Below are 14,932 nucleotides of genomic sequence, written 5' to 3' on the forward strand. Positions count from 1 at the left end.
AATAGTGGTATGAGCATGTGAGGATGGTGACCTACACAGTTCTTCTCTGCTTCAGACATGACTGCCAAATGGCATTTTGCTGGCAAGCTAAAGAAGCAAAACCTGTGCTTGAAAGTCATCTGCTTATTAGTGTTACCAAAACATTTTCCACAGACTTTTTCTTATCCCAAGAAAAGAGCAGTTTTGAGTTAAACTCAAGAAAAAGAAAAGCTTAAAAGACATGTGGGTACAGAGAGCAATTAAAAGCAATTCTGTGCCCTCAGTGAGCTACCAGCCTAACAAGCCTGTGGAAGACTGCCTGTGGAAGAGTCCAGCACAGGGCAGGCACAGCATACCACTCCTAGTTGCAGCTTTAAAAGTGTATGGAATACAGCCATGGGTTCAGCAGGACTCACAATTACAGCCAGAAACCAGCTGCTGTGTTAAGCATGAGTGTTGATATCTCTACTCTTTCAGCAGCAGTGTAACACAGGTAAGCCCATGAAGACCCAGTTTTCTTTTTGACCCATGAAAAATGTCTTTGTCTTTTTTAAAATATTTTTTTCTTTGCCCAGGACTGCAGGAATTATTCAGACAATGCACAATGTGTTTTTCTTTTGACTCTCTGCAGGAAAATTGCACTGTTGTAGAATAGCTCACAGAGACAAACTCATGCTCTCTCTTCCCCAGTGTCAGGTACAATAAGCACAGTATCTAGTAGAGGAACTGCATTTTTATTATATTACCCACACACACACCCACAAGAGGATGCTTCACACCCCAATCAATGAAACAGCAATGCAAGCAGCCCTGCCATGTTTCAGGTGCCACTGGTATGCACAGGCTTTGCAGGAGGAATTCTGGCAGAAGGTGAGCTGCAGCCCCAGAGAGATGTGGGGGTCAGAGCCGTTGTTCAGATATGGCACAGGCTGTCAGAGGTGCTCAGGAAGTCCTGCAGGTGAGCACAGCTCTGTCGGCGCAGAGTGCTGCGGCACTCGCTGCCCTCCGGGATTTTCTCCACCCAGGCTTGTGCATCAAGTAAGTATTGCATCCTGAGGAAAAATGGGACAGGTAAAGAAGGTTAGTCATTATTCCTGACATGGAGCAATGGGAAAGTTTAATCCCTGATCTACTCATCCCTCCAGAGAGGCATCTCTGAAATCAAGAGTTATACTAGCCAAGAAACTTGTCTTCACCAGCAGGTTAACTGAGCTTCGATGAAAATCTGGTATGTGTCAGTGCCAAGCTAGGACAGACCTGGCTGTACTTGTGTGTTGAGTATGTCAGGTAAGCTTGAGCTGAGTTTCTGTTAGAGTTTCCAGAATGACACAAAAAGCCCAAGTGCACACCAGTGGGACAGTGAAGGGAAGTTTAGTTCCAACAGAGTGTACCCATTAGAAGCTGTGTAACTTCCAGTATTTCATGCCTGAACTGGAGAAGATGTTGGAGATTAAACCTCTGCAAGGACACCCCAGTATCTATCAGGCTTTTTTTTGAAGCAGGCCACTGACCCAGGCACTCAATTTGGCATCATATAGAGATGGGAATGGGAGTTTTTAAGGTTTTTAGGAAGTGGTGCTCACACCTTGATGGAGATCTCCTCCCTAGAAGCTTTCAGAGGCATTACCTTTGTCTAGTTCTGTGCAGGGAAAGGAAACATTTATGAAGTCTTCCTCCCTGAATATTTGAGAATGTCATACTAAATTCCCACTCAGATAAATTCCCTTTTATTCATTAAAGTGTGACAGTGAGAAATGACAAGAATATGCTACCCACATGCATGGTGTAACAGCAACCTTGGGAGCTGCTCTTAGTCATGGTCCCACACATTTCTTCTGCAAACACAGGAGCTGTTTAAGGCATCTGCAACAGATGGACTGGGTAGCTTATCCCATTGCCCTTTTCCAGCTGTGAGTTTTTAACCCAGGGGAACCAGGGCCAGATTTGATCCTGAGAGGTCTGGGAACCACAGATCCATGAGCCAATAGAATTGGATGGCTCAGCTCCTCCCCAGAGCTCTGCTTTTGCCTATAGAGTGGAACACTTTGCATTTTAGTAAATGCAGCAGAATCATCCCCTGAGAAATTTGATGCTTTTTTTTGCCTTTACTTTCTGGAGGTATTCTAATAAACTGAGTATCCTCTGGGTTTATGGTCCAGGATAGCAGCTGCTGCTGCCCAGGGACCGTTTTGCACTTACTTGTTGTTGCAATCCACAGTTTGCCCATCTCTGCCCATGAGGAGGTAGCGTTTGCCAGGGACAATGTTTAACTGGCACATGGAGCGTGATAGGAACTGTCGGTGCTCACCCACTTGGATGCTTTCATCTGCAGCTGTGGGACAAGAACAGAAAACCCCATGAACTTTTCTAACAGAGAGAAGAACTGTAACCCACAGGACACAACCCCCTGTGGTCATTTGCTACACTGCTAAGCCAAGGTGATGTTCCGCTTTGGAATTGGGCTTGTCAGGTGTCACAGACATATTTTCTGAAAAATCCTTTTGTTAGGATCTTTTTCTTCTGAGAAGCTGGGAAGCTTCAGCTTCTCGATGTTTTGCTGCTTTGGAATGTGATTTGGAGAATTTTTTACCCAGCATGTGAAATTGTTTTTACTTGATGACCAATGACAGCCACCTGTGTTGAGGCTGTGAGCAGTCACAAGATTTTATCATTCCATTCCTTTCCTTTGCTAGTCTTCTGATTAAATCCTTTTCTCTCTATTCTTTTAGTATAGTTTTAGTATATAATTTTCTTTTAATATAATATATCTCATATATAATAATAAATAATAATAAATCAGCCTTCTGAAACATGGAGTCAAGATTCTCATCTCTTCCCTTGTTCTGGGATCCCTGCGAACACCACCACAGTCAAGTGAATAAATGGCCCTGCTATGGTAGGATACATTTCCCTTAGTGTGACCTGATAGAAAGAAAGTAAGCCACTTTTGACTTAATTTTCTTGGTGTTTGCAGTAATTATTGAAGGAGATGTTTTCCTATAGACCTTAGGACCTTTTAGACATTATGGAGTTTGCTTGAGTCTCAGAGAAAAGCCAAGGAAAATAGAAAACATGCTGTTTTCCATTTCAGAATGCTCAGGTTCAGGGTGCTCTTAAGAGATAGCAAACTAAAACAAACTAAATTCAAACATTTTGAGGCTCAACAATGCGGCAGACAGTATTAAAATCTCACTCTCCTTAGTACACCTGACCAGAACTTTGCTAATGCAGCCTTTATGCTCTTCCTTCTGAATCTGATACACAGGACAATCTCCTGGTGATTTCCATGCTCAAGTAACTTAGATTCTGGATTCTGGCCCAGAAATTTATTAATTCAGAATTGCACTGCCAAATACAGAAGTGGGCATCCAAGGCAGATGAGGTGGCTGCTCAGACCCTGCAATGACAGGAGAGCTGAAAAGATGCTTATTCATCTGACCAGTCTCAGGTCATGAGGACACTATGTTGTTTAACTAGAACAACAGTTTTCAAAGTCCATTTGAAAAAAAAAAAAGCAAATAACAGCAATATTCTAATTTCTTACTCTCTTTCTAACTATAATTTGAAAGCTCCTGTAAAAATTCAATATTAAACCAGTTTAAATTACACATAAATTGCACCACAGTCTTTTTTATCAGTTAACAGATCTTGTGCATCATCTGCTCTACTATAGACTATTATATTACAAGTATGGAAAGGCTAGTCATCAAAATCCTAAAAGTAGAATGAAAATTGAAGTAGAATATTCTAATAGTAATTCGATTTCAGAGAATTTGGCATAGACTACTGATCTGTGAAACCTAGCTTTGAGAACCTTATCTAACACCCAGGTACAACTTGCATCAGTTTAATATATGTTACTTATACATCTGCATTTTTAGTGAGAATATAAGCCCTGTAGGTTTTCTTACATAACCCAAGACCTTTTTGTTGTTCCTATGCTACATGGTGTCCTGAATTTTCATTTTGTTCATGGAATGCAGAGATGGGTTAGAACTACTTGAGAAAATGATGATGTTATGCCTCATTTGGCTTAAATTACCAAGGTGTTTCTCGGTTCATATATTCCACAAATGACCTAATACAATTCAGACCATGGGATCATAAGCATTTGTGTCATTACCCTGAGTGGTTATTATGTAATTTCCAATTTAAGATCTCCAATTAAAAAAAAAAAAGTTGAAATTTTGTGTTTCAAAGCATCCAAGTGGAATTTAAGGTAAATATTTTCTTAGAGTTTTAGAATCTGTAATGGGAAATAAAGTTTAAAAAGGGCAGCAGGGGAGGAAGAAGAGGGAAAAGAAAGATTCTGTGCTACTTTGTATGGGCTATACTGTTCCCCTAAAGGACTCCTGGAGGGCTCATAGGATGGCACAAATATTAGCCATCCAAAACATATACACTAATTCTGTCAATAACCAAAGTAATCTGAGAAGCACACCTGCAATATTCTCTTTTGCTGACTCCCAAACACAAATAAGTGTTTCCATCTGTCATCTGCACCAACCCTTTACTTCAAAGGTTGTTAAGGAAATAATGGCAGGGTCCAGAGAATGAGATTTTACCCTACTAAACTTGAGATTTTACCATCTAAACTTGGTGATGGCAATAGAGGCCAACCTCACTCAGAAGAGCTGCAGAGAATACAAGAGGTAATAACACTGGTTCAGTCACAGGCTGATTTGGGTGCAACACCTAGCCTTTTCTTCATCCCCATATGTCTTTATGCCTCCTGCCAGCCCTTCCCAAAGCTGCTGAAAGCTTTCTGATGCTCAGAAGCTGCATCTGACAGCATAAACCAAAAGGAATTATCAAGTATGTGGGAATAGAAGACATCCTTTCCCTTCAACTTCACATTCAAAGGATGTTTCTCTCAGCTACCAAACCCCAGAATTGCTCCAGTGCTTTCCTGCAAGTTGTGAGCACAAACACATTTGGACCCAGAGCCCTAAAGCCTTTAAATGCTGTAGGTATTCTCAAGAGATTAATAAAACTTTCCACTGGGATACCATAATCTCCTATAGTCAGTATTTTGACCACTAGTTACATTACTATTTCCCTCCATATGGAAAGCCCTGGGTATGTCAGATGCTCTCTCTGGAATCAGGAAGCATGGACCTTATTTTACTGAACATTGGGCACAGATCACAAGTTGTGTGCCATAAAATACTGTGTGACATTGCCAGGCCCCTGGGCAAAGATTGATGGAGTGAATTAATTATTCTGCTCCAGAGAGGGAAGATTTCAAAACCTTTGAAGTTCCTTTTTAAAGGCAATCTCTGGCGGCCAAACTCAAAACTGGTGACTACATGATACCCCAGCAGCTGAAGTCTGGTGTGTCACCTGACAGCTTCCCCAGAAATGACTCTGAAGAGTAGCAGTGCTCTCTGATGCTGCTGATTAAGTTCACATGGGGACAGCTGGGATGGCAGGCTCGCAAAAGGACATTGTCTGAGAACTGTGAAAACCTTTACACTGCACCTAGCAACAAAGAAGCCTTTCTATTTCTTTAGCACAGTTATTAAATTGAAGTTCCAGAAGTTTTCCTGGTTTTATTGACCTCAGGCAAGTCACTGTGGACAACTCCTAGTCTGTTCCACAAGGGCTGCAATTGCTCAATAATTAATTGAGTAATAAGCACTTCAAATCTTTATTTAGTATCAGAAGAGATGTCAGTGGCAGTGTCCACATAACAAAAATTAAGAATCTATCAACAGTCTATAAAACAAAATAGTTGATGCAGAAGACATAATACCCCCACTATGCATGTGTTTGGAGGGGTTTTTCTTAGACTAGCTCCAGTTTGTAACCATGGACTCAACGAGTCTGGAATGTGTCTTCTGGTTTATTTTCATCTGAAATGTTTGAAGCTTGTGTGCTCTGGGACTGCACAACGTGAACCCAAAAAACTACCCTGGGGCTTAACTGCACAGTGAGGCAGCTGCCCCAAACAAGCCTTGCAATAAATAAGCCTTCTTGAAAGCTTGCTGTAGAAATATATCTGACCCCACTTTTCAATGGCAGAAAAAGGCATCTGCATGGCTCATGCTGGCTAACATTTAGTCAACCCAGTGTTTCTACAGGTGAATGAAAGGAGTAAAACATTTTGATACTTACATGCTTTAAGGATCTTGTGGATTTTGGCCTCATAGTAATCAAAAACATTCTTCTTTGTACTGCTGAGGATCTCCACCTCGTATGCTGCAACAGACAACAGCTCTGTGATGCCAGGTGGCAACATGGAATTGCATCCAAAGACTGAGTAACAGGTGTGCTTCTACCAAGTGTCTGAACAGAGGCCAGTGTACCATCTACTCACAAACCATGGAATTATTAATCAAGAGACTCTAGATTTGTATTCCTTTCTTTGTATGTTTTCAAGGAAGCTCCTCTGTGGTTAGGTTTTCACTCTTTCCTGTCCTTCTGTTAGCATCTAACTTACCAATGGTGCACAACTAGTTTTCCTTCAGTAGTTTATCCAACTTTGTATCCAAAGAAGAGGCCAGAATGGCAAATTAACAGAGGGAAAAATATACATCTAGCTCTGCAGAAGGAGCTACTGAACTATGGCATGCCATGGAAACCCTATTCTTTTATTACATTCTGTAACATGAGGGATGTGATGGACTGGGGTACTGCACCATGGTTTTTTTTTAAACATAATAACATAATGTAACATAATGCCCACCCCTCCTGCCCCCAGCATCCTGCTGCATCTTTCCAAGGCCTTTACTTCCCACTTCTCTGCCCTGATGACTACAACTGCACATGCCTTCATTTATTTCTCCTCAGCCTCTTGGCCACATACAGAAACCCTACTCAGTTCAGGAGAAGTCTGGGCACAGTTTAAGTTTAATAAGTTTATATTTATTAAAATGAATGATGCTGAAATTAACAGCTGTCTTTCACGCCTTACCATAATCTGCAGTAGGCTGGTAGCAGACAAAATTAACGCGTGTGGTTTGTGTTAATGATTTACTGAAAGTTGATTTTTGTTTTGGGCAGGGACCTGGAAGGAAGAAAAAAGTGATACACCACAATAGGCATGGATATGTAGACAGATTCAGTTTACACCTCCATATTCCCACAACAATATAACAGAGAATAAAATGGCAGAACAACTTCCTTAGTGCTGCGATAGAAGGTTTTTACATACACATGCACATGCGTGTATATAAATATTGGATTTAGCTTTCAAAAAATCCTGGATATCTGAGAAAAAAAAAATCAACTTGATACTGAAAATCCTAGAGGATGAATGGGTACTGTATTACACATTAGGATAATTCTAATGCTCCTTTCTGGGCTTAACAATTCCCATGTATATTGTTCCTAGAAGTAACTATCTATCTTTTAGACCAGCCCCTGCAGCCATTCCTTACCTTCTGCGCACTGGCAGACGTCGGCGTGGCACAGCTTTGAGAGCATGGCACTGTGCTTGGGAGCGCTGTAGAACACACTGCAGCTCCTGTCTGTGGGCAAGGAACAAAGCAGCTTGTAGGGGACAGCTCAGGTGGAAAAGCCTGGACAGTGCAGCACAAACTGCGTTTGCAGCCCAACTTTTCCCTGGTCCAGAGAAAGCAGAGCTCTGAGGAATCAGATGCACATCAGCAATTCCCAAAGACCTACAGCTAAGGGACCTGGAGTACAGGGCTGCCTTTCAGCTGGTTATTTTCATTCAGTTTGGATAATTTTTGTTAGGGCATTTTGTTGTTGTTGTCAGGGTTTTTTTATTTGTTTGTATTTATTTCTTTTAGTTGTACTCTTCCCTCCCTGCACCCTCCCCTTTTTTTTTTTTGTTCCCTCTGTAAACCATCCATCTTAAAAACCTCTTTATACCATAGAACAACAGTGAACACTGCACTGTTTCAGAAGAAGAAGATTGGACCAACCAATATTCAGTTAGTGGTTTAAACCCAGTGTAAACTGTCTTGGATCCCTCTGTCAAGGCAAAGTAGAGATTTGACCTAATTTTCAAATATTGTTTGCATAACTTTGGCAAATGGGGATGATTTGCATTTAACCTTTCTTTGAATGAGGAAGAAGACTGCTTTCCCTGGCAAGCACACTACAAAAGTCAACCCTCCAACATGGTCTGTCTTAAATGTATAAAGACACAGTCTGTCAAAACAAAATGTGAGTGAAATATGCTTAAAAGCGCCATGTGAAACAGGAACTCAGAAAATCTGATTTAAAAATTCCTGAGTGTTAAAGTTCCCATTTTCAGTACCTTTGCAATACTAGGCCATTCCTAAGAAGATCTCTGTTTAGATTATCGGAAGTAACTGGAAGACAGTTATGCAAAGCTGTTTTTTTTAATCACTAAACAAAATTACATGGTTTCACACACTACATAAAAATCAACTTTCTATGGACTTCAGGGTTTTTTTGAGACACTCTCCTTTAACCAGTTATGTATAATTTTTCTGTGCCCTTACCAGGGTTGTAAAAATCATAAAGGATGGCATTTGCAGGCTGAACCAAGCCCATGGGATTGATTTGCTTTGCCCCAAATGATACACAATCTGGGTCTGGTCCACTTGGGAGCTGGAGGAAAAAGGAAGAACAGTTTTGATGAGAAAACTCTCTCTCCTCAGTCAATTCCTCAATGTTTGTGTCTGTGCTAGTTATGGAACACTTGTTCTCGTGGTGTAGATGAGTTAATGCTGATATCTGCTTTGGCTGCAGAGGTGAAGCAATTTAAGTGGATGTAGGGTGGAGTCATTATCCAAAATATTGGGAAAAATACAGAGACTAGGGGTCCTGATGCTTACATTTGTTAATCACTATCTGGATTTTGGCCTTGACATGCCATGTCATGTCCATGTGGAAATTACAGGACCACCAGTTAACACTTTTGTTATCATGTATGAAAAGCATCCCTTCTGGCTAGAGAGGGAGAGGATTTCTCTTTTTTCTTGGGCCAAAGGCCAAATCTTGAATATGAACTATATCTTCTTGGACATAGAATGGTGGAAGATGAAGGTGTGTGTTTCCCTTCTTCCCTTTCTCTGTTCCCATCCTCCTGGTCTTTTCACTGAGCTATTCAATAATAATAAATGACAAAAATTACAGAAAGGTAAAGGAGAGTGAAAAATGCAGTGATTTCTAAAAAGTCTAATGCTATCTGAAGTGGCAGGGATTAGAAAATCATTGGGTTTGCTTACCTCACCAAAGTAGAGCAAAACCTTCCCTTCCTTATACTCAAAGTGCTGAATGTACCTGTCTGAAGCTGTCACCAGCTGCAGGAAAACAAAGAAACAAACAAATCAGAGTAAACCCCTAGCAGAATAAGAATATCTTTGCTGCCACCTTCCATATTCTAGTTTGCTTTGTTCAGCCCTCTTTCTTCCTCCCTAAAGGAGACTGTCCCTGAAAGCACAAAACTGAGCAAACTTCCCTCAACCAAGCTGGCTCCAGAACCCCAAACTCTGAAGCTGCATTGTCAGAGCACTGTGCCCATCTCCTTGCCACAGTGGTGCCCTGCCACCAAGCACCACTGAAAGACTACTTGCCTTCTGCTCTGCAAGCCCAGGATGCCCTGTCCCGGCATGCCACGGGACAGCAGGATATGATAAGGGCACATTATTACCCTGCTAAGCCTCACCCTAATTTCTTTTACAAGGGACTAGGAAATCTGAACTCTGTTCACCACAAGCTTTGCATTTATTTTATATATTCAGCAAATATTTTTATTAGAATGAGAGTAGTGGAAATCAATCTATCTATCTATCTATCTATCTATCTATCTATCTATCTATCTATCTATCTATCTATCTATCTATCTGTTTTCCCATGTCTCTTCTGTAGATTTTTGGAAAGATTTTGAAAGAAAAATTTTCTAAAGGTTCTATAAAATGTTGCATAGAAAAGTGTGCTTCTAACCTGTTCGAGCTCCCTTGTGTCAGGCTCCAACCCACTGAGCAGAGTGAGATCAACCAGGGACATCTTTGGTGCTTTGGGACCTGTGGACCTTTATAAGGGACATGGTCAGCAGTGAACAGCTGCACTGAACAGCCAGGTTGCTTTGAAGAGTCTGGCTTTCCAAGCTTGCTAAAGGTGAAGCAAAACTTTCTGCTCCATTTAACTTTCCCAAGTGGATTTTAATTTGAAAATAAACTGCCTAATCCATTAAGAGTCAGGAGGTAAAATGAGTAATCTAAACAAGTCAAATGGTCATCCAAACCCCAGGTGCCTTGCCTTAGATTTTCATAGAGGCTTTCCTTGGAGCTGATAGGCAGAAAAAATTCACCTGTATATGACAGTTCATCCCACCTTAAAAGCATTGTTGAAGCCAGGGAGGTAAACAGCACTGACAAAGTATGTGTTCTCTATTACTTAGAAAGTAGAGATAGTCTGTGAAAAATTTGGATAAATTAATTTCCTAAGTCAAATTTACATCACCTTTGCTGTCCGAGGCAAAAATCCTCATTGGTGTAATTATCCACTAAATATCTGTATTGGATTTCCAATCTTTCAGCTTTCACCATCTCAAAAATCAGGAAGTGGTGTCATTGCTGGAAAATGAAGTGGTTCTGCACTCACACCAGGTGCCTTGACATGAGATATTTTACATTCACTTGGTGGAGCTTCAGAACTTTTTATCTTGGCACTCTCCATTTCCCATAAAGGATGCACCACAGAGTAGGGAAGAGGAATGATGATGTAAATCTTGCCTTCAGTTTTCTCCCATGTCTTAACCACAAGGAATTTCACATTACTGTCTAAGCCTCAGCCTAACACTCAGCAGCACAGTGATGCACAACAGTGGATCTGGTAGCTGATGAATGTTACATAGCAATTAATGGGGAAGAAGATGCTTTGGCCAGTAAAAATTCACTGAATATGTGTTTAATGAGGGAGAGTGAAAATTGGGAATTAGGGTGACTTCAGTCCTCCCTGCTATTGTTCATGCCACTGTTTTAAAGAGGAGATAAAACCACCATCTTCAAGGCTTTGACAAAAGTCAGTGGAAAACCAAAATTCTACTGGGGAGCAAGCTTCTTCCATCCTGCTCCTCTCTAGAATAGACAGGAAAGACACAAATTTGTGGTTCTGAGACCAATGCCAGACTGTAAATGGGAAAAAAGACAGGTATTTCAGTGTTATGCTGCATAGGAGGGTTTATTTTTTCCTACCTTTGCCCTTGCCAACTTCTTGTCACAACAGAATATCCCATCTGTCTCCTCTCCCAGATAGTATTAGCCATCCTTTTTTTTTAATGAGGCCAGTGTGACCACAAAGAAAGTAACAGCCTCTCTCCAGAAAGTGATGAAATTCTGTAAATATGTTGCTAATGCATTCCAGCTGTATTTACCTTTTTAAATAAAATATTTATTTCAAATTTTTAGTCTGCCAAATGCTTTGGAGTCTCCCCAGAATCTGATGGGGAAGAATCTGCAGTGACATTTGAAGTCTACATAAACCATGTAAATAAATCTCATCCATTGTTTGGAAACCTTTTCTCCTGCCATGGGAGAGAGAACACACACTTACAGTGTATGCAGACTCTGAGATTACTAGATTGGATGCTGAGTTTGTGGATATGAAGAGGGTGACAAAGGAGAATTACAAGCAAATGAGGAGCTGATCTTGCAGACCTACCTGACACAGACTTTGTATTGCAAGGATTCTGTTTTGCTGCGAGTGGTCAGATCCCTTTTTCTTCTGCTGCGGATATCAAACCAATCAATTTCAGACAGCGTCTCTAAAGTGCTGTTTCCTCCTGTAGTCAAGTCCTCATAAGCATAGTCTTCATCAGAGTATTCAGCTTCTGGAGGTGAGAGACAGGGTCAGCCATGAACAAATTTGCCTGCAGTTTGGCTCCTTTTTGGTATAATGATAAATTCCAGTGAATTTATTATTGGTACAATCATAAATTCCAAACTCACATCACTGTGAGTTTTGTAACAGTTCTCTGTACGCTGTCTCAGTGTTTCCAATTCATTCAGAGTTAGAATTCTAGGGATAACCATAGTAAGAATAATTAACAGGCTAAGAATGGAGTTTAGGCTGTGCATAAATATTTAAAGGACAATTCCCTCCCTCCAAAAGTTAACAATTCAAACAGAAAAAAGACCAATGCAAACATAGGCAGAGGTGATGATGACTACACACTTCAGGAGATGCAAAACACATTCTTGCTTATAGGAAAGACCCATGACAGATCTGCCTCAAAGAATTTTAAGCCCACATGGTGGGTCCCTCATTAGCCAGGGAACTGAGCAGGGCTTTCCCCTCTGTGAAGGGAGCTCATCTCCCCTTTCTCAAGAAGAGTTTCTAATGGTATCTGCGTAACTGCTAAGCACCTGCCGCACCTACAGTCACTTGTAGTTGTTACACTATTTAAGGATAAGAATAATAAACTAAATGAAACAATGACTGGGTAGAATTCAGGGACTTCTCCTTTCCCTTGTTTCATTCATTAGTTCCCACTTTCCAAGGCTGGAAATGAAGTATCATTAGCAGCTGGCCAAACCTGTCCCCTTTGAGACCCAGCCCCTGCCCCTCCACTCACCAGAGTACTTAAGGCTCCCTTCCACTTCCACTGTCAAAACCAAATCATTGCAGGTGTTGTTCTTCAGCTCAGGTGACCAGTACATTTTTAATATCTAAGATGAACACACAAACAGCAAGCCACTAAAAATATCATTTAAATGACATGGAATTTACCCATCCAGGACTCCAACACATGGGGATGGGACATGGGAACGTGGAGAGAATGGCCAGCCCCCCAGTGGCACAGGCTGATCACAGAGGAGTGTCACAGATATAAGCAGGTCCCATGTGCAATTCACAAATTATATGGGACTCCTTTGAGATAACTCTCCATTCCCAACCACAAAGAGGTCTTTCAAACTCCAGCCACCTCTATCACCCTTGACATTTTATGTATTTAATAAAGTTAAAGACAGGAAAAATTTACAGTCCATAAGGGCAGGATTTAGGTCCCAAATTTTAAAATTTTGGAGGTAGGAACTCAAAGGTTGGGGCCATGTCAAGTAAATTTTCACTGGGGTTTCAAAAAGAGATTAAAGAAGTCCAGCTGGACTCTGGATTTTGAAATTACAGCTTACACTCATTGTCCCATTTCCTTTGCCGTTCACAGATATTTCAAGTTTCCTCCCAAGTTCAAACTGCAAACCAAGGGAAAAGAGAAGATGTTTAGTTTGTGCTTGGAATTTGGTCTATTGTTTTCCTGACGTCTTGACAGTCTTCTATGCCTTTACCCCCCAGACCTGGGTAGGGAAAACTTTCAGCTATGGAAGAAATTATGAGACCTCATGTCTCAAGATTTTAAATTAACTGAGCTAATGAATCTTACTCTGCTGTTTTAGGCCAGTAGATGCATTTTATCAACTTCAGTATCCCGGATTTCACATTTTCACAGTTTCAGGCACAGTGAAGATCAAATTATTCCCCTTCCTCCTCATTCCCTAGAAGGACTTAGGTTCCTGGCAGCTCTTTACTTTTGGGAGATATTCATGCCACCAAAGTCCTCAGAGGCAGAAAATCACCTCTAAAGTATGCTGCTAAGCACCTGATGGGTTTGGGTTTTTTAACTTTAAAAAGATTCTGTTGTTTTACAGATCAAATTATTTAAAAGTATAATAAATCAGCTGCATCATGGTTGTTTAATATGACAAAACCTGGGCCAGAGGAGTTGATTTCTCCTTCTTGAGGGGAAAAAAAACCTTTAAAGCAACCAATGGTTGTATACCTCTAGCTGCTTCTGAAATTCTTCATGGGCATCAGTCAGAACAATGCTGTAGTAATTTCTCCTCCCAGGTGTTCCCAGTCTGACAGTCAGGTCGGTGGAAGCAGTGTTCAGTGTCTGTATGCTGTATGCTGACAGAGCTTCTAAGGCCACCACTGTGTCCTAGGTGAGAAAGAAAAGCAAAAAAACTAGCAGTTATGCCAGGTTATTTCAACAACATGTGAGATGACATTATCACTCACTTTGAGTTCAGTTTTATGCTTTTATCTGTTTTGATGTTCTCCTGCATTTGTCAGTTTCTACTTGCACAGAGTATTAATTTAATTTCCCAGCTTCTTCTTATAGCACTAAATTGTAAACACATTGGAGTCCTGACCTTAGATTATTCTACTTATTCATGAGAACAAAGAACTTTCTTTGCTGGCTTTTAACTATTTTATTTTGGCCCATTGCTAATTAACAATCCAAAAATCTTTATTGCTTCATATACCAAAGAAGTTGAAAATTCACTGGTTCAGATCTAAATGAAAAAGTTTTTAGGAGGCTTTTACTTCCTTCCCTCCCCTTAAGACTCCCCCTGAAGCGGTGGTCAGGCACCTGTGTAGAGCAGTATCCTCCACCGTAGTTCCTTCTCTCTGTCAGCCACGTGGCAATAGGCCTTGCATATTCCATGTCATCCAGGAGCAAGGTTTGGAGCAGGGCATAGGCAGTGGTTTCCACTGAGACTGCGTTGTTGCCATTTCCCCAGTAGCGCTGCTGCTTTGCTGCAAGAACAACTCAGTCCTGAATCACCTTGGCAGAGACTTCTGCCAAAAATCACTATTGCTCTACACAGTGGATACTTCTTGTCATGGCACTGTGGAACCACAAGACACAGATGCTGTTGTGAGAGCAACAGATCAGCTGGGAAGCAAACATAATGGAAGAGAAAACCCACAATTTTCAATTTTGATTTCTCCAACCCATTGTACAGTGATGTCCATCTGATGGAGTGGTAGCATTGTGTCTGGTGGTCCCTCAGACATAACAGTATTAATCATGGCCACAAATCCAGCCTTGATTAAGGAGAAGCCTATTCCCTACTCTTAAACTGGGGCTGTTGAACAGGGCTGAATTTACCAAATGCATTGGGAGGAATAACCAGGATGGTGGTGCAGCCACACATCTGACTGACTCAGCAGTCACCACTGCCACACCCCATGGGGGTCAGTGGGGACATCCATGGGGAGCTGGGAC

General features: G+C 41.2%; 1 protein-coding gene across 4 annotated transcripts in view; it reads right to left on the reverse strand.

Annotated features, from left to right (window-relative positions):
• Positions 1 to 697: 697 nt before the first annotated feature.
• Positions 698 to 14,932, reverse strand: part of LOC131080443 (complement C4-like) — a 52,828-nt gene continuing 38,593 nt past the window's right edge. For all 4 annotated transcript variants that reach the window (XM_058018695.1, XM_058018698.1, XM_058018696.1 and 1 more), the window contains 13 exons: positions 14,294 to 14,460; positions 13,700 to 13,858; positions 13,056 to 13,115; positions 12,497 to 12,590; positions 11,584 to 11,752; positions 9,865 to 9,952; positions 9,147 to 9,221; positions 8,418 to 8,526; positions 7,362 to 7,451; positions 6,896 to 6,988; positions 6,097 to 6,180; positions 2,179 to 2,311; positions 698 to 1,031 (listed from right to left, as the gene is read on the reverse strand). In XM_058018695.1, coding sequence (XP_057874678.1) covers positions 893 to 1,031; positions 2,179 to 2,311; positions 6,097 to 6,180; positions 6,896 to 6,988; positions 7,362 to 7,451; positions 8,418 to 8,526; positions 9,147 to 9,221; positions 9,865 to 9,952; positions 11,584 to 11,752; positions 12,497 to 12,590; positions 13,056 to 13,115; positions 13,700 to 13,858; positions 14,294 to 14,460 — 1,460 coding nt within the window. In that variant the 3' untranslated portion in view covers positions 698 to 892. The remainder of the gene's footprint in view (positions 1,032 to 2,178; positions 2,312 to 6,096; positions 6,181 to 6,895; positions 6,989 to 7,361; positions 7,452 to 8,417; positions 8,527 to 9,146; positions 9,222 to 9,864; positions 9,953 to 11,583; positions 11,753 to 12,496; positions 12,591 to 13,055; positions 13,116 to 13,699; positions 13,859 to 14,293; positions 14,461 to 14,932) is intronic.

This window comes from Melospiza georgiana, chromosome 2 (genome assembly GCF_028018845.1).
Source record: "Melospiza georgiana isolate bMelGeo1 chromosome 2, bMelGeo1.pri, whole genome shotgun sequence".
NCBI classification, from domain to species: domain Eukaryota; kingdom Metazoa; phylum Chordata; class Aves; order Passeriformes; family Passerellidae; genus Melospiza; species Melospiza georgiana.